This window comes from Ctenocephalides felis, unplaced genomic scaffold, assembly GCF_003426905.1.
Source record: "Ctenocephalides felis isolate EL2017-DRISC unplaced genomic scaffold, ASM342690v1 CF-g0.4_SCAFFOLD_03573, whole genome shotgun sequence".
In the NCBI taxonomy this organism is placed as follows: domain Eukaryota; kingdom Metazoa; phylum Arthropoda; class Insecta; order Siphonaptera; family Pulicidae; genus Ctenocephalides; species Ctenocephalides felis.
Window position 1 is genome coordinate 22,249,864 of NW_020539727.1, and position 22,953 is coordinate 22,272,816.

The following is a 22,953-nucleotide window of genomic DNA, read 5'->3' on the forward strand; positions in this document are numbered from 1 at the left end:
ACTGTATATTTTTTAAATCTTAACGTATTAATTTATAATAAAATGAATAAGATAAAATGGAAATTGTTTCAATAAGAATTATCTAAAAGAATCAAAGTTCAATATTTATTCGTGACTTGCGGAATTGCACATAGTAGGAGAGCTGGTGTTAAAAATACTAATTATATATATATATATATATATATATATAAATAATTTGATTAAAAAGTCATGCGTTACCACCAATAATAATAGTATGAGAGTTTTTAGTATTATAATAATTAAAACTAGTGGTGTATGGCATCGTGTCTTAAAGCAAATTGCTGGAACTTCCCGTACCGTAAATAAACATTCGAGAAATAAAAATAATCAATAATGGTTTTGAATATTACAAATAGATTATTACACACTTATGTGTACGTTTACAAGAGTCCATATTTTTTTAATTTGATTTTTTGTTAATTTAGAAATTTTTTGATAATTTAGATTTTTTTTAGAAAATTTTATAGACAATACCTATATATCAATATTAAAAAAAATCCATACAATATAGTTTTAGATGTTTATAAAAATTTCTAGATTTTTTTAAATGTTACAAGTCCCTGATTTGTTCTACTTATCTTTTTTACAAATCAGCAAATTTTTATCAATTTTGACATCAGCTCTCACACTATTTGTCTGATAATTTAAAGATGTCGTAATTGTTAACATTCAATCTCGAACAATTTACAATGAGAATGTAATCGATTGTAAATAAATAATTGTTTATAAATATATAGATAATTAATATTTTGTATTGGAAAAAGTAAGTGTAGTGTAAATAAGTAAATAGTAAATAGTAAATAAATATATATATATATATATTTATTTATTTATATATTTATGTATCATTTATTACTTTTATTTTTATTTCGATGCAATCAGAAAAAAGAAAGTTTTTCGAAAGTTGCGTTTACAATTTGGTTCCTTTGAGCGAAAAATGCATTCTGTATCATTTGTCGACGACTTTGGTCGAATTATTTAGGTTAACATCAACAATAATAAATTAAAGTAGTTCAAATTCATCTAAAGGTTTTATCTAATGGAGCCATCTAGTGAGGAAATGTGGTACGAGGCGCTACATTCCAGATGACTGATCTTTGCGGAATCGGCGAGGAGATTTTTCAGAAAATGGAATTCATGGGGAATATGCAATGGTAATAATAGTAATAGTACAGATTTGTGGGAAATTCAATTTGCATAAATTTGTCTAATAGATAAATGCCCTACAACAACTCGGTGTACTTTAAAATTGCTGTGTGAAAATGAAAGTTTGTTTTGGGTGTTTTTGTTTGGTTTATGGCTTGTAACTTGATATAGTTTGTTGAATAAATGGTGTTTTCTGAAATTTGTGCAAAATTGTATTGTTTTAATATTGTCTAATATAATAGTACTCTAGAGCAACTCGGTATACTTTAAATTTCCTTGAAATACAGACTATTGTCATGAGTGTATTTATATAAAATATTTATATAGAGTTATTTATTCACCATATCTCTTGTAACTTTTGAATAGTTTGTTTAATGAAATTGCTGTTTTAGTTGAAAATTTATACAAAATTAATTATTTTTGATATTGTCTAATATATTAGAACTCTAGAGCAACTCAGTATACTTTAAATTTGCTTGAAATACAGACTGTGATGATGATTACATATATAGAATATTATATAGAGTGTATTTATTTATTATATTTCTTGTAACTTTTGAATAGTTTGTTTAATCCATTTGCTGTTTAGGAAATTTTGTGCAAAATTAAATTGTTTTATATATTTTCTAATATAAAAATGCTCTACAGCAACTCGGTATACTTTAAAATCGCTTTGAAATACAGTACTCTAGAGCAACTCGGTATACTTTAAATTTGCTTTGAAATACAGACTACTGTGATGAGTGTACATATATAGAATATTTATATAGAGTGTATTTATTCATCATATCTCTTGTAACTTTTGAATAGTTTGTTTAATCCACTTGCTGTTTTAGGAAATTTTGTGCAAAATTGTACTTTTTTAATATTGTCTAATACAAAATGCCCTACAGCAACTCGGTATACTTTAAAATAGCTTTGAAGTGCCAAGTGTGTTGTAAATGTACAGAATGTAAAGTGTATTTGTTTATTATATCTCTTGTAACTTTTGAATAGTTAGTCTAATCCACTTGCTGTTTTAGCGAACTTTGTGCAAAATAGTATTGTTTTAACTATTGTCTAATGCAAAAATGCTCTACAGAAACTCGGTATACTTTAAATTTGCCTTGAAATACAGACTACTGTGATGAGTGTTTTACATATATAGAATATTTATATGGAGTGTATTTATTCATCATATCTCTTGTAACTTTTGAATAGTTTGTTTAATGAAATTGCTGTTTTAGTTGAAAATTTGTGCAAAATTAAATTGTTTTAAATATTGTCTAATATAATAATGCCCTAAAGCAACTCGGTATACTTTAAATTTACCTTGAAATACAGACTACTGTGGTGAGTGTATTTATATAGAACATTTATATAGAGTGTATTTATTTATCATATCTCTTGTAACTTTTGAATAGTTTATTTAGCTGTTTTAGGAAATATAGTGCAAAATTAAATTGTTTTATATATTTTCTAATATAAAAATGCTCTACAGCAACTTGGTATACTTTAAAATCGCTCTTGAATACAGAAGTTTGTTTCGAGTGTATTTATTTAGATTAATTACTTATATACGAAGTAGAGTGTGTGCAGTGCATTTATTTGGCAAATCTTCTGTAACTTTTGAATTTTTGGTCTAATCCAAATAGTGTTTTTGACAAATTTGTTTAAAATTAAATTATTCATAATATTGTCTAATACAAAAATGCCCTACAGCAACTCGGTATACTTTAAAATCGCTCTTCAATACAGAAGTTTGTTTCGAGTAGTATTTATTTACATTAAGTATATAGAGCATAGAATGCAGTGCATTTATTTGGCAAATCTTCTGTAACTTTTAAACTATTTGTTTAATATTTGTTGATAGTATTTTCAGAAAATTTGAGCAAAATTAAATTGTTCATAATATTGTCTAACCCAAAAATGCTCTACAGCATTTAAACATACTTTAAAATAGCCTTTGAATGAGAATATTTTCAGGAGTCAATTTCTTGAGTATGCAAAAACAAGTCACAGTGACTTAATTTTGTCTTGCTAAATTTAAAAACTTTTAAAGTATACCGAGTTGCTCTAGAGACTTATGTTGTTAACAAAACTTATAGAAAATTGAATTTCAACAAATTTCCCAAATATTTTATACAAATCAGACAAACCGTTCAAAAGTTACAAGAGATATGATGAATCAATGCACAAAACTAAGTATATGTAAGAATTGTAGTTTTTAATTTTGTTTTTTTTTAATGCAATTTGAAAGTATACCGATTTGCTGTAGAGATTTATATTGTTAACAAAACTTACAAATAATTCAATTCTCAACATTTTTGCTGGATATTTTATAAACTTTAAACAAACCATTCAAAAGTTACAAGAGATATGATAAATCAATGCACAAACCTGTAAAGCATGTACTTCATAATAATTTCTAATTTTGTACTTCTTTTTTGCTAAATATTTTATTAACTTTAAACAAACCATTCAAAAGTTACAAGAGATAACTAAATATTAATAAATATAATATGTAAGATATAATAATAAAATAAGATAACTAATGATAATCAATGAACAAAACTAAGTATATGTAAGAGAGTTTTTTATTTTGCTTTTTTAAATGCAATTTTAAAGTATACCGAGTTGCTGTAATAAAAATTATAGATAATTTCATTTTCAACAAATTTCCCAAATATTATTCAAATCAAACAACCCGTTCAAAAGTTACAAGACATAGTAAATAAATGCAAAAATCTGTAAAGCATGTACTTCAGAATATTTCTGATGTTGCAATTTTTTTGAAAATTTAAAGTATACTGAGTTGCTTTAGAGCAAAATTTTATAAACAAAACTTATAAAAAATTTAATTTTCAACAAATTTCCCAAATATTTCAATAAGATCCGACAAACCGTTCAAAACTTACAAGAGATATGATAAATAAAAGCACAAACTGTAAGGCACGTACTTCATAATAATTTCTAATGTCGTACTTTTTTTGCAATTTTAAAGTATACCGAGTTGCTCTAGAGCACTTTCGTATAAACAAAACTTATAGAGAATTCAATTTTCAACAAATTTCCCAATATTTTATGCAAATCAGATAAACTGTTCAAAAGTTACAAGAAATGCAATAAATAAATAGCATAGCATGTACTTCATAATAATTTCTGATGTTGTACTTCTTTTTGCAATTTTGAAGTATACCGAGTTGCTCTAGAGCGCTTTCTAAACAAAACTTATAGAGAATTCAATTTTCAACAAATTTCCCAAATAGTTCATTCAAATCAGACAACCCGTTCAAAAGTTAGAAGAGATATACTGAATAATGCATAAACAAATCACTGTACCTCAAATATTTCTCTAAAATTCCTATACATTTTAAAGTATACCGAGTTGCTCCAGAGCACTTTCATATAAACAAGACATACAGATAATTAAATTTTCAACAAATTTCCCGAATATTTTATACAAATCCGACAATCCGTTCAAAAGTTACAAGATATACAGTAAATAAATTCATAAACAAATTACTACACCTTACATATTTTTCCTAATTTTCGTAGTCATTTTGAAGTACACCGAGTTGCTCTAGAGCATTTTCTTATAAACAAAACTTACAGATAATTCAATTCTCAATAATTTTCTCAAATATTTCATTCAAATCCAACAACCCATTCAAAAGTTACAAGAGTTACAACAATTAAATTCCAGGTAGATGCAGAAACAAAACAAGAAGGTAACTTTCAACGAGCTCCGCAGAACGAGCGCCACGATTGCCCTATCTTTACTATCACGTGGTATAGTGCCAAGTGACGTCATAACCCTTATCGAAAAACATCTTTGGAAGCCTTTTCAGTTGCAATAGGTACATTATTCTCTGGATCAGCTATTAATGTTTTAGACGCTGGATGGACTGCATGTAAGTAAAGAGATATCTAGTTTATTAACGAAAAAAATCGAAATTAAAAATTTTTGCATTTCTCGACGTTTTAAAGGTTTCTGAACATTTTGGCATACCTAAAAAAAAAATCAAAAATTACCCAGGCTAAGCACAGTCTAAGCGCCACTCTGGTACAAATGTCTACCCAAGTGCGGTTAGACTGTTTATGAACTGGAGTGTGTGCACTTTTCCAATTTTGTGAGGAAACTATTGAAAAATGTGAAAATGCCGCCAAGCCAAGCACAGTGTAAGTGAAAATGTCGCACAGAATTATTTGCATATGCGTTTAGACTGTGACTATACGGGAGCACTTTTTCAATTTTGTGCAAATTAAATTAAGGCAACTATTTTTTTTTTGAAATTGAATTCGAAATGAAATGACGATTGTTAATGTTCAGTAGATAAATTGATTGATTTATGATTTACATTTGATTTGCTCACTCAGAGTATAACAATAAGATAGTAAAAATAATGAAAGTTACAGTATTTGTAATAATATATTGAAAACGTTTAAAATTTCTCGAATATTCATTACGGCACGGAAAAGTTCCAGCAATTTGCCTTAAGGCACGATGCCATACACCACTAGTTTAAATATAAAATATCATTCAAAAATTTCATATGGAACCATCCTCTTTCAGTTAGATAGGGCAAAACTAGATAAAATTTGCAGCATTTCCTAGGGAACACTTAAATATTAATATTTAAAATTTATTTTAGCACTTCTAATATAATTCATCTAAATTTAAAAAAAATTTATTTTCCCCAAATTATTATTCTTCTATAATAAATTTAAATTTATTTGTTTAAATAATTTATCATTCTTTGTTAAACAAAATATTTGCTAATAAGTATATCTATAAGAAAATCGTAAAATTTTACCTTGAATAATAAATAAACTTTGTGATAAACAAAATATTTGTTAATAAATCATTTTAAACTCGAAAACCACTTTTAAAAAAACACTTATTTAAACTAACATAATTTTAAACAAAAAATCTCTCAATATAATTATTTTTAATAGAAAATTTAATAATTTAAATTCAATAATACACTTTTCACTACACTCTTTATATTATTTAATAATATTTAAATATTTTTAAATAATTATACTTATTAATAACAGAATTAGAATGTTTAGTGAAAAATTTAATTTTATTTTTTTTATTACTTGTGGAAAATTTTAATACCTTTTATTTTTGATTAAATTTACAAATATTCTAACTTTTTAAATAAATAATAATGATGTCACACGTAAACTTATATAGCAAATTGCATTTAAAAGATATTAATAACTGTTTTATAAATTTATTTCAGTTACTATATTATTTTTATTTTAATTAATCACTATTTTAAAACAAAACTATTAATTTTTGATGCTGATTTAATGTCCAAACTAAACTCTCATTTAAAAAAAAAACAAATCATATTTATAATTATCTGAAAATGTTTTATTGTATTTTTAAATTCCCGTAGGGTTTTATTATTACATCTTTTCTTATTTTCCATAAAATATTTTTGTAATTTTGTATTAAAAATTCAAAAAATTACCCAGGCTAAGCACAGTCTAAGCGCCACTCTGGTACAAATATTTTCGCCTAGTGCGTTTACACTGTTTTTTATACTAGAGCACTTTTCCAATTTTGCGAGACTATTGAAAAATGTAAAAATGCCGCCAAGCTAAGCGCAGTATAAGTGAAAATGTCGCACAGAATGATTTGCAAATGCGTTTAGACTGTGACTGTACGGGAGCACTTTTTCAATTTTGTACAAATAAGGCAACTATTTTTTTTATTTTTGAATTTAATTCGAAATGATGCCATTCACCACCAGTTTTGATTCCAATTTACTGACTTTTTGTTTTTTCTATAGCAACTGTGTTACCAGCTCTCATACCATTGCTGAAACCAAAAATTATATTCTGTCACGTGAGTGCTGAGGAAATTCTGATCCCAGTAATCAACGGCAATGGGTTGGAGGACACACATATTATTATTATGGAGGTGACTCTAATTATGGATATCAGACTTATGAGGAGTTGGTGGAGGAGTTTGGACAGTCTGAGGATTTGGATACGTACAGGTGAGTTAAGGCAAATTGCTGGAACTTCCCGTACCGTAATATTCGAGAAATTTCAACGTTTTCAAATATATTATTGCAAATACTGTAACTTTCATTATTTTTGCTATCTTGTTATATCTGAGCAAATCAAATGTAAATCATAAATCATAAATCGATTTATCTCCAGAACATTACAATCGTCATTTCATTTCGAATTCAATTTCAAAAAAAAAATAGTTGTCTAATTTTGCGACAAAATTGAAAAAGTGCTCCCTCATAGTCACAGTCTAAACGCATTTGCAAATAATTCTGTGCGACATTTTCACTTACACTGTGCTTAGCTCGGCGGCATTTTCACATTTTTCAATAGTTTGCACAAAATTGGAAAAGTGCACCACTACATAAACAGTCTGAACGCACTTAGGTAAACATTTGTATCGGAGTGGCGCTTAGACTATGCTTAGCCTGGGTAATTTTTTCAATTTTTAATCACAAAATTACAAAAATATTTTATGGAAAATAAAAAAAGTTGTATCTTCGAAATGGCGGGACCTGCCTTTGCCAAATTTTACCGGGTCCAAATTTCATTTTAGTCAGTAGGTTTTTTTTCTCTTTACAGTTTCTTAAAACTCCTTTGTCATTTTACAAATCTTCAGGTTGCTCGTCAGTAGAATCCCTTTTGCCTAATATTTTCATTTGCTCGTCGATAGAGTCCCTTTTTCTTACAAATTTTTATTTGCTCGTCAGTAGGGTCCCTTTCTCCCAATATTTTTATTTGCGTATCAGAAGAGTCCCTTTTTTTACAAACTTTTATTTGCTCCTCAATAAGTTCCTTTTGTCCTAATATTTTAATTTGCTCGTCAGTAGAGTCCTTTTTTTCTCTTTGTCTTTTTATTTGCTCGTCAGTAGAGTCCCTTGTTTCTAATATTTTAATTTACTTGTCAGTAGAGTCCCTTTTTTCTCTTTGTATTCTTATTTGCTCATCAGCAGGGTCCCTTTTTCCCAATATTTTTATTTGCTCGTCAGTAGAGTCCTTTTTTTCTGATATTTTCATTTGCTCGTCAGTAGAGTCCCTTTTGTCCTCATATTTTAATTTGCTCGTCAGTAGAGTCGCTTTTCAAAATATTTTAAGCAAAATTTTGCTTGTCAGTAGAGTCACTTTTTCTTACAAATTTTCATTTGCTTGTCAGTAGAGTCCCTTTTTTCTTTTTGTATTCTTATTTGCTCGTCAGTAGAGTTCTTTTTTTCTAATATTTTCATTATGCTTGCCAATCATTACAAATTGAATCACACACACATTCATATTTTTTGAGGTATGCCTTAAAAAATGTTCAGAAACGTTCAAAATGTCGAGAAATGCAAACATTTTTATTTGCGATTTTTGGCCCATTACTATAACCACCCTACGGGAAGTTAAAAATAAGTGTATCCAAATTTGAGTTCGTAACTAAATTTGATCTATTTTTAGGCCTACAACCATCGAGGACATTCACAAGACGACAGCAGCAATTTCTTGTACAAGTGGAAGCACAGGGACTCCAAAAGGTGTTATGGTACCACATGCAGCCTTGCACCAACTGATTACACCTTTAAGAGGGTAAGTTAAAGGATTTTGTAAAAGTTAAAGAACAAGGAGAGGTTAAATTGCGATTCCAGTGAACTTTTTGGTGTCAGCGATAACCCGAAATCTGAACATACAGAATGAGTATGCCAATGGAAGTCCGGTGTCAGGGGTAGAGTAAATTCGTTAACCCGAGAACTGGGCGTACCTTTTAAGTAGCCAACGGAAGACCAGTTAGAAGTCTATATTGTTTTTTAACTTCCGAAGAAGAAGTTTATGTTTTCATCAAAAAATCCGATTCGCTAATTTTATGTTTTATCGACGTTTTCAAGCCATTCTGAATCGAATGAGACCAAATTTGGAAAAAGTATGTGTGTGTGTGTGCGTGTATGTGAACAGATTTTTTGCCGTAAATCGACGTTTTCTCAAAAACGGTTTGACCGATTTTAAAATTCAAAAGCCATTTGATGAATCTCGAGAAGTGAAGTGAAAAATTTTTCGTCTACGTTTTAGCCCGCAATTCTAATCGATTTTGAAAATTCAAAAACCGTTCGAAAGATATTGGTTGGGAATCGTGCTGATTACTTCTCGGTAAAGATCGACGGAGCCATTTTCTTGTAATAAAGTTTTTAAACAAAAAAAATCGACGATTTTTATTATTTTTTTTGACGGTAGATACCATAGTCTTTTAGAGCATACTAAAATATTATGGCCCTACAATAACTCATTTAGCTTTAAAAATTCATCAAAGTTTGCAAAAATTAGTATCGTTCTTTTGGCATTTGTCAAAATTAGACCTTTGATCGACCTTTTCTCAGAAACGCCTGAACCGATTTTAGAAATTTAAAAGCCAATTGATGTATCTCAATGAGAACTATCGTTTGTCAGTTATGTGAGACGATCTGCCAAACCGTTTCTTTGTAATTTGAAAAAAAGTGTTAAACTTTTCGTCCACATTTAAGCTCAAACTACTGAATCGATTTTAAAAAATCAAAAACTGTTTGAAAGATATTAGTTAAGAATGATACTGATTAGTTTTAGGTGAGAATCTAACGAGCCGTTTCCTTTTAATTAAATGTTGGAAAAAAAATTTAAGCCGATTTTTATGGAACGTTTTTTGGCGATATATATCATGGTCTTATAGCACTTACTGAAAAATTACGGCCTTACGACAAGTACTTTAATTTTGAAAATTCATCAAAGTTTGAGAAAATGAGTAGTGTTTTTGACATTTGTTAATATTACAATTGAAGGATTTGCTTTTAGAAAATACTCCGAGTTAACGTGTTCATTCGTTTTCAATTATGTGTAATATATCCACTCGGAATACTCTTAATCGCTCATAAATAAATTTGTTCAATATTGATTAAGTCAATTATTTACACATACCGGGAAGTTCATGTAACTTGCCTCAAGGCTAAATACCAATACCAACTAGTTCAATTCTTGATCCATGATCAATTGCTATCTTCATTGTATCACGTCGGGGTAACAGAAATAAATAAATTAGTAGAAATATATTTCTATGTTTTATAAAAATGTATTAAAAATTATCATTATCAAAACTATACAAAATGTCATGACATTAATAATTGTTTCCCACGCCAATAATTGCTATTTTATTAATTTAACATTTTTACGGTTTTAAATAAGTATAAACCTTTCAACCTTGTGCAAGAATTTTGAGCTTGACTGGTGGTCAAATAGACTTTAATATGATGAACTTGATGATGAACATTGTATTTAATGTTCGAATGCTTTTTTCAGCTCTTTTTTTTCAGAAGCGAAATTTGTGCATCTACTATGATCATTATAAAATTACTATCCTTTTAATATTAATTATGAATAAGCTTGACAAGAGCCTGAAATAATATCTATTATTATTGATTACGGCTTGCTTATGAATAAATAAATAAATAAATAAATAAAATATGGGAATTAAATATATAAATGTATATATCGATTTATACATGATTATATAGACACTAACTGTCTCAGTTTGTATGGGAATTGGATATATAAATGTATATATTGATTTATACATGATTATAATATATGGCCTAAGTGCCATAGTTTGTATGTGAATTGGATATATAAATGTATATATGGATTTATACATGACTATATATACACTAACTGTCTCAGTTTGTATAGAAATTGGATATATAAATGTATATATTGATTTATACATGATTATATATGGCCCAACTGCCTTAGTTTGTATGGGAATTGGATATATAAATGTATATATTGATTCATACATGACCATATATATACTAGCTGTCCCAGTTTGTATGGGAATTGGATATATAAATGTATATATTGATTTATACATGACCATATATATACTAGCTGTCCCAGTTTGTATGGGAATTGGATATATAAATGTATATATTGATTTATACATGACCATATATATACTAGCTGTCCCAGTTTGTATGGGAATTGGATATATAAATGCATATATTGATTTATACATGATTATATATGGCCTAACTGCCTTAGTTTGTATGGGAATTGGATATATAAATGTATATATTCATTTATACATGATTATATATGGCCTAACTGCCTTAGTCTGTATGGGAATTGGATATATAAACGTATATATTGATTTATACATGATTATATATGGCCTAACTGCCTTAGTTTGTATGGGAATTGGATATATAAATGTATATATTCATTTATACATGATTATATATGGCCTAACTGCCTTAGTTTGTATGGGAATTGGATATATAAATGTATATATTGATTTATACATGATTATATATGGCCTAACTGCCTTAGTTTGTATGGGAATTGGATATATAAATGTATATATCGATTTATACATGATTATATATGTCCTAACTGCCTTAGTTTGTATGGGAATCGGATATATAAATGTATATATTGATTTATACATGATTATATATGACCTAACAGCCTTAGTTTGTATGGGAATTGGATATATAAATGTATATATTTATTTATACATGATTATATATGGCCTAACTGCCTTAGTTTGTATGGGAATTGGATATATAAATGTATATATTGATTTATACATGACCATATATATACTAGCTGTCCCAGTTTGTATGGGAATTGGATATATAAATGTATATATTGATTTATACATGATTATATATGTCCTAACTGCCTTAGTTTGTATGGGAATCGGATATATAAATGTATATATTGATTTATACATGATTATATATGGCCTAACTGCCTTAGTTTGTATGGGAATTGGATATATAAATGTATATATTGATTTATACATGATTATATATGGCCTAACTGCCTTAATTTGTATGGGAATTAGATATATAAATGTATATATTGATTTATACATGACCATATATATACTAGCTGTCCCAGTTTGTATGGGAATTGGATATATAAATGCATATATTGACTTATATATGACCATATATATACTAGCTGACCCAGTTTGTATGCGAAATGGCAAAAAATAAAAAATAAAATTAAAAAAAAAACAAACAGAAAAAAGAAAAAAAAATAAAAAATAAATTAAAAAATTAAAAAAAAAAAAAAAAAATAAAAAAAAGATATATAAATGTATATATTGTTTTATACATGAATTAAATGTATATATTGTTTTATACTTCATTATACATATGAACTAGCTGTCCTAGTTTCTATGACAAGAGCCTGGAATAATATCTATTATTATTGATTACGGCTTGCTTATAAATAAATAAATAAGTAAATAAATAAATTAACTAATACTTTTTTTTTCCAGAGCCGATCTAAACGGCATGACAGTCTTCACAAACTCCGGTATGTCTTGGGGCTCCGGACTATTCATATTAATCTCCGGATTAATCGGCGGAGCCAGACGAGCTTTTACCAAAGAACCATTTAACGAAGAAAACTTATTAAGAATTATGCGCGAATACAAGGTAACACCAAAAACCCATCAAAACCCAATAAGTCACCAACTGACACCAATTTTTTCCAGCCAGGCCTGATGCTACTATCTTCTTACCAATTGTCTCTGATGAATTTGTATTTACAAGATAAGGAAGATCTTGCAGAACCATTTGGAGGTTAGTAATATAATAAATGAATTTGTGAAGGAATTAGTGCAGTAAACGGAGCGTTTTGTGTCTGAATTTTTTTACTGTGCTCCAATTCGCATAAAATTTTGGAATTAGGTTCATCTTACCCTCAAGTTCAAAAGTAATAACAATTCTGAAAATGACACCCTTTCTCTATTCTGTAATTACATTTTTCAAAATAACGCCGGAAATCGATAGAAGAACTAATAAAAAAAAAAGTTTTTTTAAAAAAACTAATACTTTTTAAGTTACTGGCCACTAAAAATTCATATATTTTTAGCGTTTTTCTTCGTTTTTTGCAAATATCTCTTAAAATATACATTTTAACGAAAATCATGTAATGAACAAAATAATGTCAATAAAATTCTTAATAAATCGGTGTTACATAAAGTGTTCTAGGAATAATATCAAGCTAGATTTGAAAGAGCAAAGTCGTTTTTTATTTCGTTCAAGATTTAATTGTTGTATTTAAATCCATCGAAGTGGCGAAGTTTTACATGTTATGCATTTCGGTGAAATTGCGTTTTATAGTTCTCAACATAAATTTTAAAATGAGTCCTGTTACAAGTTTTTTGCGTGTAAAATGAGTGAGCTATCATGCAAATAAGAAGCATATACGATGTTTTTTTCTTTTAAATCATATGGTTTAATGAGCGCCATTTCCACCAGAATTAAAGTAATTCTCATTCCATCTAGAATTCACTTTACTGTAGACATCTTGATGTATTCTAGCAGATTCACTACTTTTGTACAAAATATTTTCAGAAAACTCACGATTTTATAAAAACTTTTTTTCCGTTTTTTTTTTTAAATCAAACTTATTCTCATTATATCTCAAAAAGAATAAAAAATACGTATAAAAGCATATAGATAAAATCTAAGGGATCTTTCTGGCTTCTTACTGTTTTTACAGAGTTATGATTGTTTAAAGAGTGCGCGGCCGCGCAATCAGAGTCTCTCTCGAGCCCTTTAACCCTTCGCCGTTTCAAAATGAGAGGAGTTACGAAAAAAATTATGATAAAAAAAGTTGTAGCCCTTTTATTAACCTTTCAAATGGTATATTACAAATTGTGATGGAGCCGAAAGTAAAGGAGTTATGACCCGAAAACTAATAGAATAACAATTAATACTGCAATTTAGTACATGTATGTAATGTAATCGAAGAAAATATGTACGTACATGCATAAAAAAGTATTAATTTCTTAATAAACATTGATTTTCATTGATATCTATGTATGTAATTGTTATTTTTAATAAATACACAGCATTATTCTTCATACATTCGATTATCCGAATGCCCACCGACAACAATTAGTCCGGTTAATCGACGTTCTACTTTATATATATGCTTATGTGTATTTATGTATAATAAAAACGTATAATCAATGGGTAATTTTAAGAGTGGATATGGTAATTATTTTCGAAAAATTTAAATACCATTCATATCATTTTGAATTTCTTAATTTTCTTTCAATTTCAAAATAATTTCTTCGAACAATTTTTCATCACGGGGTCTAAAAATGGTTAAAAATTTGATAATCAAGTAGAAAATATGAAATATTATTTACTTTATACGTAATTCTTATTATACAATACCGAAATTTATTTTTAAGTTTTTTTTTTCAATTTAGAGGTTGTTTGAAGAGTTTTAGGGTTTTCACGGAGTTGAAAATGATTTTATTGCAAGGTAAATGTATTAAAAATATTTTTCAATTATATCCTTTAATATTAAAAACGTTTTCTAGCGATAAAACGGCTCAATAGTCACTTATTCATTAAGGGGTCGCAACCCAAATTGTTTTCACTTTTGAACTTGAGGTTAAAATGAACCTAATGCCAAAATTTCATGCAAATTGGAGCACAGTAAAAAAATTCAGAGTAAACTCTCCGTTTACTGAACTAAATGTGATTGTAGATTTTGATTGTTTTAGATGTAATGTTGCTGTTTGCTGTTGGTTCCAAATTGTCACCACAACAGGTCGAAACTATGCAAAAACATTTGAAAAATGGTAAATTGGTGGTTTCTTATGGATTGACTGAATGTATGGGTGGAACTACTACTATAACTTGTGCAGAATATAGACCAGGAACTGTTGGACACGTTTTGATGAACACAGAACTAAAGGTAAGGCTTTTTGATCAAAAACACCAAAAACTAGTGGTGTATGGCATCGTGTCTTAAGGCAAATTGCTCCAAAACTTCCCGTACCGTAATGAAATATTCGAGAAATTTTAAACGTTAATAACAAATACTGATGCTTTCATTATTTTTGCTATCTTGTTATATCTGAGCAAATCAAATGTAAATCATAAATCAATTTGGTGAACATTAACAATCGTCATTTCATTTCGAATTCAATTTAAAAAAAAAAACATTTGCCTAATTTGCACAAAATTGAAAAAGTGCTCACGTATAGTCACAGTCTAAACGCATTTGCAAATAATTCTGTGCGACATTTTCACCTATACTGTGCTTAGCTTGGCGGCATTTTCACATTTTTGAATAGTTTTTCACAAAATTGGAAAAGTGCTCCAGTATAAAAAACTGTCTAAACGCACTTGGGTAAGCATTCGCACCAGAGTGGCGCTTAGACTGTGCTTAGCCTGGGTAATTTTTTGAATTTTTAATCCAAAACTACAAAAATATTTTATGGAAAATAAAAAAAGGTGTAATAATTTTTTATCCTCAAAATCAATTGTTTTGTCAATGCAAGTAGAAGGTTTTTTTTAGATCATTCAAATTGGACGCTTAGTTTTCTAAAAAACTGTCATTTTTTGCACATTTAGCTTTGTATCTCCGAAACCGTTGGACCTGCCTTTGCCAAAAACTAACCACCACTTCTCTCCGTCATTGCGAATTGAATCATTCAAATCGGTTGATCCGTGCGCCCGAAAACGTGGACGAAAAATTGTATCCATACACACATACACACACACATCTTCTGAGGTGTGCCAAAATGTTCAGAAACCCCTAAAACGTAAAGAAATATAAAAAATTTCAATTTCGATTTTTGGACGATTACAATAACTCTACGGGAAGTTAATAACTAGATGTGGATTCAGAGATATGACAAATGTTTTAGATTTTCTAGATTATTTAAAAAAACAACACTTTTATTACAGTATAGTATTAAGCAATATTGTAGCTTATAAAAATTACTATAAGACATATTACAAGTTTTTTGTAACTTAATTTTTTTAACCAATTTTATTTTCTAATGTTAGATGTCATTCTGTGAGTCTATTTGAACAACGTCCTCTTGACATTTTTTTTTAATTATTTAAAAAATTAGCATTTTTATTGTAATATAGTGTTAAGCAATTTTGTAGCCTATAAAAATTACTATATAACGTATTATAACATATTTTATATGAATGAAAAGTTTAGAACAAAATAAATTGCAAAAGCTCTGGAATTACGGATGACCAATGTTTAGTTCTTCTCAAATATTTCAAAATTGATAATTTTTATCATAGAATAGTATTATGCAATTTTTTTAGCTTACAAAATTTTCTATGAAACATGTCATAATAATTTTTTGTAATTCTATAAAATTTGAGGAAAAACGCAGATTATACAATTCCACATACAAAATTTGTGAATGTGAAAAAACAAAAATTTCATATAAAACTGCCCCTATTCAGTTAGACAGGGTGAAACTACATAAAATTTACAACATTTCCTAAGAAACACTTTTATACACTCCCATATAAAAGTTTTGAATAAAACGACTTTGAATTCGATATTATTCTTAAGCAATAAATATAGAAAATTATTTTTTGAATTCTTAATCCAAAATTACAAAAATATTTTATGGAAAATAAAAAAAAGATGTAATAATTATCCTCAAAAGCAATTGTTTTGTCAATACAAGCAGAAAGTTTTTAAGATCATTCAAATCGGACGCTTTTTTGCCATTTTTGGCCAACTGATGTATCCTTTACCTTTGTAGATTGTGGATACTTCTACAGGAGAAACTTTAGGGCCAAATCGGCAAGGTGAGATGTATCTACGTGGCCCTACAATGTTAGGGTATTATGGTCGTCCTGAAGCAACTTCTGAAGTTTTGGATCCAGAAACTGGTTGGTTTAAAACTGGTGACATCGGTTATTATGATGAAGATCACTATGTGTACGTCACTGATAGAATTAAGGAGATTGCCAAATACAAAGGAATTTATGTAAGCTTTCGGTTGACAACTGTGGGTCCAATATAAATATAAATATAAATAGGGAATGCAATACCGATGGAAAATTTCAATACCGATATTTTGGTAATTTTTCATTTTAAAACCGGAATACCGGTAAATTACCGGTATTTTTATTATCTTAAACAAACGTAAACAAAATCCAAAGTTACTAGTACAAATATAAAAAATGTATATACAACTACAACTATATCCAACTAAACAATAAAATAAAACAATAAGTTTATTTTTTTTAAATAATAAACTAACAAAATTATATCCATTTTAATTAATTAATTATCACTATCGAGTATATTGAGTACTTTGCATCAAAAACAAACCTATGAGTAAGAAAGACCAAAAACTCATAAAAAATCATATTACATTATTATAATAAACTGTATTGTCTGTATCCGATGTGTTAAATTAGCATAATCTCCGATATTTACAAAAAAAATTCTACACAAACCTAAAATCGGATACGTTGTCGAGATAAATAATTAGTTACTATAATTGTTGAGTATTGTTATTTAAAACAATGCGATGCTTCTATAGTATTTTCAAACTACGAAACGTTTTCGAAAAATAATATTTTATAATTGCAATAAGAAGCAAACATATTTAGTAATTATCACAATTATTATGTATGAAGTTAGAAAAAATTAAAGATTACGCAGGGGTAATCTGTATGACAAAAAATATTTTGGCGCAAATATCAATTAAAAAACCGTTACATTTTTACATAAGATGAAACAAATATAATTATCTATCAGTCTAATTCTATTTATTGTAACACGATATGAAGCCCTTAGTAAAGCAATAAATATTCAGTTTAATGACGAGTTGAGATAATATTTGACATTTGTTTCTCTTATAAAATCACTTGAAGATATAGCTGTTTATGCGATTATGGAATTTAAGGGGCACAACTAGTGTAACCGCCTCAAAAAAGGTGATTTTTGGAAATTTATATTAAAAAAACTAAACTACTTTATCAATTATTTCAAAATTTTAGGAATATATTTATACATGTTTTAAGAACACATAGTAAAATTTTTGAAGAAAAAAATTAAATATTTTTAAAGTTATCGTCGATCTCCAACAAAAAAAGGCCCTTAACTGCTGCAGTGATTCCGGCCTTCTACGTGAATGAAATAAAAAAAAAAAAATCTCGTTAAACTAGATAATATTGTCTGTAAAATGAACTACGATATGATTACGAAATAAATCAAAAATTGACAAAATGGCGGCGTTTTTTTTTAAAAAAAGTCGAATTGTACCCAAAATTTCGGTCGTTTTTCGACTGCCAAAAATCGATTTTTGAACCGATCAAAAAATCGATAGTTCATTTTACGGAGAACTATATACAGAACATGTAAAAAAAATTCGATAGTGATCGTATCATTTGTTTTTGAGTAATCGTTGCAGCAAATTCGGAAAATGCTGTTTCGAGAAATATAAAATAATCGTTATACAATATTTTATATACTTTTTAAATGGCTGTAACTCAAAAACTATTTGAGGTATCGATTTGAAATTTTAATATGTTATTTTTAAAGGTGTAATCTACCGAAATATGAAAAAAACAAAAATCGATTTTTTCGAAATTTCATACTAGTTGTGCCCTTAAAGATAAATTTGTTCCGAGAAATTTAAACTTTAGTGTATTATGTGTCAAATAGCGCTTATGTAATAATACCGAAAATACCGGTATTTTTGGGATAAATACCGGTAAAAATACCGCCAGAAAATCGGGCGGTTTACCAGTAATTCGGTATACCGGTATTGCATTCCTTAAATATAAATATAAATATAAATATTTGGCAGTCATCAGTCTTTTACTTTGTAGATAAATCCAAGTGATATAGAAATTGTGATATCAAGACATCCTTCTGTAAGAAGTTGTGCAGTGGTTTCTGTACCAAATGACGAAGTTTGCGATTTGATGGTCGGTTTTGTTGAACTTTTACCAGATTACAAAGACAAGGTTACTGCCCAGGAATTGGAAATATACACCAATGGTAAGTACCCAAAAATGATGATACCTTTGGTTTGAGTAAATAACCAAATTTGGTTCTTTTCGTCAGAAAATGTCCAGGATTACGAGAAACTCCGAGGTGGTTTATACATTTTGGACGAACTACCAGTTTTGACCCATGGCAAAATTGCTAAAGCTTTGCTCAAGCAAAAAGCAAAAGAAATGCTGAACGAGATCATGAGCAAATTTAATAACAAATTGTTATCTAGAATGTAAACCTATAGTTGTTAATAGATTAAGTCATGTAGTTGTATTTATTAATTATTGCAATTAAAAATAAATAGTTGTTACAAACAGCCTTACCAGCTCTTTATCTATTGATTGTTAATTAATAAATGAAAAATAACAACATTTAGGATCAGAAACATGAGCCTAGGTAATACAAAACGCACTCATTTATTATATCTCTTGTAACTTTAGAAATGGTCATTAAAGTTAATAGGAATGTTTTGCAAATTTGTTCAAAATTAAATAATCTATAAATTTTTCTAACACTATAAAGTCCTACAGCAACTCGGTATACTTAAAAATGCATTTGAAATCAGAGAAGTGCACTCAGGGGACACAAAACGCATTTATTTATTGTATCTAGTGTAACTTTTAAATAGTTTGTTTAATTTAAACGAAATATTTGACAAATTTGTACAAAATTATAAAATCTTGAACATTGTCTAACATTATAAAACCCTACATCAACTCGGTATACTTTAAAAAAGCATTTAGAAATAAATAAATATCTTCAATAAACTCGATTGAAAACAGTATATAAATGACCTGAAGTAATGTGCACCGGGCGCATTTATTTATAATATTTTTCATAACTTTTGAACAAATTAAACCTAATATAAATGGAATATTCGACAAATTTGTTTAAAATTGAATAATCTATGAATTGTTCTAATATTATAAAATCCTACAGCAACTCGGTATACTTTAAAATGCATTTGAAATCAGAGAAGTGCACTCAGGGGACACAAAACGAATTTATTCATTATATCTCTTGCAACTTTTAAACTGTATGTCAGATTTTGTTGAAACCTCTGGCTAATTTTTGTAAAATTAAATCATATACAGTATTGTCTAATATTATAATGACCTACAACAACTTGGTATACTTTAAAATTGGGTTCGAATCTTGAATAATAATTTTTGCTCGTACAACTATGTGAAAGTACTTGTTCTGCAAAATATGTTTAATATAGTATCACTAAAATATAAAATGTTATGCGTTTTATATTTTATAATAAAGTTCAATTTATAGTAATTATTTTTTACACCAAAATATTTTAAATTTACTTTTAAAATATAAAAAAAAAGATTTTTTTAAATTAATGAAGTAATTGCTACTATAAACAAAATAATTTTTGTACGGACGTACTTTTTTATAAATAGTCACATAAATTTGTTTCTTTACGAAATTTTACAGGTTTAATATTTTTACCATTAAAATAAATATATAAAGTATGACATATCCAAATTACAGCTTTTTACAACAAATATTTTACCCACAGCAATTTTTCAAAAACATATCTTTTGTTTTTCAGAAACTAACGAATAAATTACATACTCAAAACGCTTTAAAAATCGTACGCACTTTTCCGAAAATTGTGTAAATAAAGTTGCTGTAGTATAAAAATGTTTATACTTTGATAATTTTAGCATTTAAATAAATATATAAAGTATGACATATTCAAATTACAACTCTTTACAACAAATGTGTTAGCCACAGCAATTTTTCAAAACATATTTTTGGTTTTTCAAAAACCAACGAATAAATTACATACTAAAACGCTATAAAAATCGAACGTACTTTTCCTCAAATTTGTAAATAAAGTTGCTGTTGTATGAAAATTTTGCACTTTGATAATTTTAGCATTTAAGTAAATATATAAAGTATGACATATCCAATTTACAATATTTTACAACAAATATTTTAGCCACAGCAATTTTTCAAAAATATATCTTTCGTTTTTAAGTAACCAACGAATAAATTACATACCTAAAACGCTCTAAAAATCGTACGTAGTTTTCTGCAAATTTGTAAATAAAGTTGCTGTTGTATGAAAATTTTGCATTTTGATAATTTCAGTATTTAAACAAATATATTAAAAATAGCATATCCAAATTACAACCTTCTGCATCAAATAGTTTTACCACAAAAATTAATCAAAGTCTGAATTTTTGTTATAAAAACACTATTTATGCACTACTTCGGACATTAGTGCATAATTCTATAAATTTATGAAAAAATTATGGTTTAATATTTTTAATAATTAAACAAATATATATTAAAAATAACATATCCGAATTACAACTATCTACATAAAATAGTTTTACGACAAAAATTTATCAAAGTCCAAAATTTTGTTGTATAATCACAATTTAGGTATCACTCTAGAAAATCACTCATCATAGTGAAACGAAATTTTTTTTTAATTAAAAAAATATTATATAAATATATAAATATACAAATATACATATATATATACATATATATATATATATATATATATACATATATATATATATAATTTTCTGATTGTTTAGTTTTGACAATGACGATGTTTGTTACAAGGTTACTGATACAAAAAGCATCTAAAGTCTTCTTATATCATTAAAGTATTTAAATATATGATTCTGTAAATTTGTAGCACGCTAAAATAGACAAGGAGCTATTAAAAAATACTCAGAATTTTAAAAAAAAACATTAAAATAAAAAAAAGTACTCGAACTTATATAAAAAATTTGAATAAATTAGTCAAAAACAACTCATACTGAACAAAAAATTAACAAGACATATTTTTTCAAATTAATTTTTAAATTAAAATCCTGATAATAAATATTAAAAATAATTTGCACATTATATTTATTAATAATTAGTAAAATTATATTTTCAGGATTTTTCACCAAAAAAAACTCTACTGAACCAAAATTTACCCAAAATACTTGCACTACACTTTTTTGCAGTACCAAAAAAAATGTTTTATCATCAAATTTCTTTTATCAAAGAAAAGAAAACTGGGTTGGAACATTATAAATTTATTTCCTATATTTAAGGATATGCAAAATAATGATTTTTTCTATAAATATCCCCATCGTTAAAATAATGAGTCTGTAATTTCACAAAATCGCATTCTAATTTATTATTTATGAGAAGAACAGTAGTTTTCTAAGGACGTATATATATGTATAATTTCCAGTGCAAATAATTAATAAAGACAGTGACGTAGATTGTCATTTTTTTAATGATAAGCAATTAATAGATAGGGCACTTGAGAGGAAGAAAAATTGTTTGGATAAAATTAAAACTCTTAAGATAATTTGAGATAAAACTTGAGATTAGAAAATTGGATTAATTTTATGTTTTTAGACAAAAACCAAGAAAATGTTCCGAATTTTCTATTTATTGCTTAAGAATGAAATATCATCGAATTCAAAGTCGTTTTATCCAAAACTTATATATCGGAGTGTATAAAAGTATTTTATAGGAAATGTTGTAAATTTTATCTAGTTTCACCCTATCTAACTGAAAAGGGGCGGTTTCATATGAAATTTTTGAGTTATTTGACAAAAACCAAAAAAATGTCCCGAGATTTCTATTCATATTAAGTCACCCAAAACAAATAAATTTCACTTCTTTAATAAAGTATGTTTAAGGTAATAAAAATTTAATTAAATTTAATAAAAATAAACATTTAAAAAAATTATTTATATGAACTTACCATTTGTGCAAAACTAGTTTTATTTCCTCATCGTCCTCCATCTGAAAAAAATATAAAAAAAGTTTTATTATAATAATAATGAATATTTAAAAAAACAACTGAATATTCAGTCTATTTTTTCTAATAAATTTGAGTAGAAAATTAATATAATATAATAAAAAGATAAATCAAATATCATTTATATTTATATTTTGCATTTATATTTATATTTTGCATTTATATTTACATTT

At 27.3% G+C, this 22,953-nt stretch overlaps 1 protein-coding gene across 1 annotated transcript; it reads left to right on the plus strand.

The window, feature by feature from the left end:
- The first annotated feature begins 12,472 nt into the window (after positions 1-12,472).
- On the plus strand, positions 12,473-19,217 carry LOC113389774 (luciferin 4-monooxygenase-like). The gene is made up of 6 exons (XM_026626782.1): positions 12,473-12,617; positions 12,677-12,764; positions 14,708-14,901; positions 16,730-16,957; positions 18,813-18,984; positions 19,051-19,217. The coding sequence occupies exons 1-6, from the start codon at positions 12,474-12,476 to the stop codon at positions 19,215-19,217; spliced, it is 993 nt and encodes a 330-aa protein (XP_026482567.1). The 5' UTR covers position 12,473.
- The last annotated feature ends 3,736 nt before the right edge of the window (positions 19,218-22,953 follow it).

What these genes read in the sequence shown, in the direction of transcription:
- LOC113389774 (XM_026626782.1), top strand. Translation starts at nt 12,474, where the DNA reads ATGACAGTCTTCACAAACTCCGGTATGTCTTGGGGCTCCGGACTATTC. An exon ending in TCTTGCAGAACCATTTGGAG is followed by an intron (nt 12,765 to 14,707) that starts GTTAGTAATATA and finishes TGATTGTTTTAG; the next exon opens with ATGTAATGTTGCTGTTTGCT. An exon ending in ATTGGAAATATACACCAATG is followed by an intron (nt 18,985 to 19,050) that starts GTAAGTACCCAA and finishes TCTTTTCGTCAG; the next exon opens with AAAATGTCCAGGATTACGAG.